This window comes from Pyxicephalus adspersus, unplaced genomic scaffold (assembly GCF_032062135.1).
Source record: "Pyxicephalus adspersus unplaced genomic scaffold, UCB_Pads_2.0 Sca3567, whole genome shotgun sequence".
Classification (NCBI taxonomy): Eukaryota; Metazoa; Chordata; class Amphibia; order Anura; family Pyxicephalidae; genus Pyxicephalus; species Pyxicephalus adspersus.
Window position 1 is genome coordinate 1 of NW_027320572.1, and position 2847 is coordinate 2847.

At 35.9% G+C, this 2847-nt stretch overlaps 1 protein-coding gene across 1 annotated transcript; it reads left to right on the top strand.

Annotated features, from left to right (window-relative positions):
• Positions 1-796: 796 nt before the first annotated feature.
• LOC140321415 (superoxide dismutase [Mn], mitochondrial) lies at positions 797-2580 on the top strand (the record flags this gene model as incomplete). Its single annotated transcript, XM_072398181.1, has 2 exons — positions 797-976; positions 2226-2580. Coding segments are annotated over 2 exons (326 nt in total), but the record flags the coding sequence as incomplete, so codon positions are not given.
• Positions 2581-2847: the final 267 nt, after the last annotated feature.

A 2847-nucleotide genomic window follows, 5' to 3' on the forward strand; every position in this document is an offset into this window, starting at 1 on the left:
CACACTTTAAGCTCCGCTTTGAGCTATCGATAAATAGTCGCCATTCAGTTAGTAATAGATTGGAATTCCCAATTCCTCCATTAAACCAGGTATGTTATGGCAATACACAAAGCCACTGTCAGTTCTAAAGTACCGCAGAAATGCAATTTCTCTGGTTCGAAAGTACGATACATTCGTTCCTTTTTCAAGTATGTTTTTCTCACGCAATCTTGATGCTAGGAGTTCTGAAGCTTCGATAGTCCCAAATTACGTGCCAAATCACTCAACGCATGCTTATCAGATCCCTTACGAACAGAGTCCTCTTCAATTTCAAACTCTTCATCATTGTTGTCACCTAGTTCATCACCATATTCATGTTCTTCAAGAAAGGGTAGTGTAACAAAAACCAGCACTGGGATTTCATCTAAATGCGCCACTGAGCATATAGCCAATGGTAGACTAGGATACTCTGTTAAGCTACATACACACTTCCAATTATTATCGTTGGAAAACGAACGACGAACGTTCATGCACGATATATATGAACGATCGTATACATAAAGGGAAGCTGAGGTTAGCTAAAAAACAGTATCTTGTAATATGACAAATCAAGTTTGTTGGTAAGATTGAGGGTAATTTCTTTTCTTCCTTTTGTAGAAGACCCTTGTCAGTAAGCTCATAAATCTCAAACCTCTGAGTTAGGAGATGGATTCAAATGTACCGGACCCTAATTGTGTCACTTGTCTGTTTTTAAATACTGCATTTGTAATACATGTAAAACATTGAAATACAATTTGTATGTTTGTCTTTTTTTAAGGTGAACTCCTGGAAGCTATTAAACGTGACTTTGGCTCTTTTGAGAAGTTTAAAGAAAAACTTACAACTGCATCAGTGGCAGTGCAGGGATCAGGATGGGGCTGGCTTGGTTATAATAAAGAAACTAATCGTTTACAAGTTGCTGCCTGTGCTAACCAGGATCCACTGCAAGGAACAACAGGTGGGCATATAATATTTTTGGTTGTAAAGTCCACATTGGTATCCCTATAGCTCATAGTTTTTTTTTTTCTTAACAGAGTTGTTTAGTACCCAGCTTTGCAAGGACCTACACATGCATGTCTAGATGTTTAAAACGCATGAATTGTAACACACACACACACACACACTAAATTACAGAGGAAAGCTGTCTAATGGTACTTAAACACCGTGATTGATCATCTAACACAATGTTGTGAATCCCACAAAAATTCAACCATTATATGTAAAGTCTAACAAACACTGACAAACAGCTCTACCCATTGCCCATCATTGCCCACACAAAACTCAATCAAGTCTGGACTGAGGCTATTTTAGGCGAACAGGTGTTGCTTGAGAATGGATGAAATTCACTTTTTAAAATTAGAGAATGTTAAAATACAAATCTGGGCTGGGAAACGGGAAAAAATCAATTCATCATTGACCCTAAGTAAAATAATACTTCATGTGCTTCTAGAACCTGGATATGTATACTTAATATGATACTGTAACAAATTTTGACCATCTGACGACCCCACCTTGTGCTGCAAAAGGTTTCTTCTACCTCTTGTGCTATGTCCTGTGCCAAGCTAAAGTTACACTCATTGTTGATACTTTGTGGTATGTAAAATCTCTTTTAAAAATAATGTATTTCTTTCTTGATGAGCTATATATATGAAATAACTAATTTTGTATCCATCTGTATTGTGTTTTTAGTGTGTGCATTTTGTTGATGATCTGTACATAAAAAATCCCTGATGAAGCTGATTACTTCTGTGAAACGCGTCAAGTTCGTTACTGTATCAGAAGTATACATATCGAGGTTCTAGTAGCACATGAAGTACTTTTTTAACTGAGGGTCTGTGAATACACCCACCATGATGTTTTAGGTGGGGTAGGTTTGGACCTTTTAATGTGTGTTGATTGATGTTATTTTTTTTTTACTGGTTATAATAAAATTTTGCTTTTTTTATATATATAATTACGTTTTTTTCTAGACTGCCTTAAAAGTCCCACCCATAAAGATGTTTTTGTGTTACCACTGTTTGAGCCCTTTGGTATATTTTGACACTTTTTTTTTTCTATTCTCTATCTTTGAGTGCATCCTACTTGCATATATTATGATGATAAATAAATACAAGACAATTAAGATCCCCACCATTTTCCCTAACCTATTCAGTGCTTGCATGATTTTTTTTTTCGTCATACTAAATTTCCTTTTTTATTCTTTTTAGGTCTTATTCCTCTTCTGGGTATTGATGTATGGGAGCATGCTTACTACCTTCAGTATAAAAATGTTAGACCAGACTACCTGAAAGCCATCTGGAATGTTATCAGCTGGCAGAATGTATCTGAAAGATATCGGGCTTGTAAAAATTAAACTGGTGCCTTTCCCCACCTATTCCGTCCTAAAGAGCTCTTGCAGTTTGTTGTAGTTTGTAAGATTTACAGATATTGATCAGAGTTGTTCATTTTGTTGTAGTCTCACATTATAAAATACAATATTATTCAGCTGTGTTGAAATTCAGACAGTTCTAAAAGTTGCTTTAACATCTACTTCCCACCAAAAATAAACTGAAATTATGTGGTGTTCTGCTTTGCCTTGTTTTCATTTGTAGATTTTGTTTCTCTTTTGAACCATCCTCAGATACCCAAATGCAGTTGTGTTCAGATTCCTTTTTCAAGAAAAAAAAATAAAAAAAATGCAGGTTGCTTCACGGGAACACACCCAACTTCATCTTTGCATGGTAATGAAATGGGATATGTTTAGTACGTTGCTTTTCAGAAACCTTTTGTTGTGCCTCTTGGCCCTTTAACTCAATATATGCATAGTTTAGAGCAGGGGTAGGCAAACTC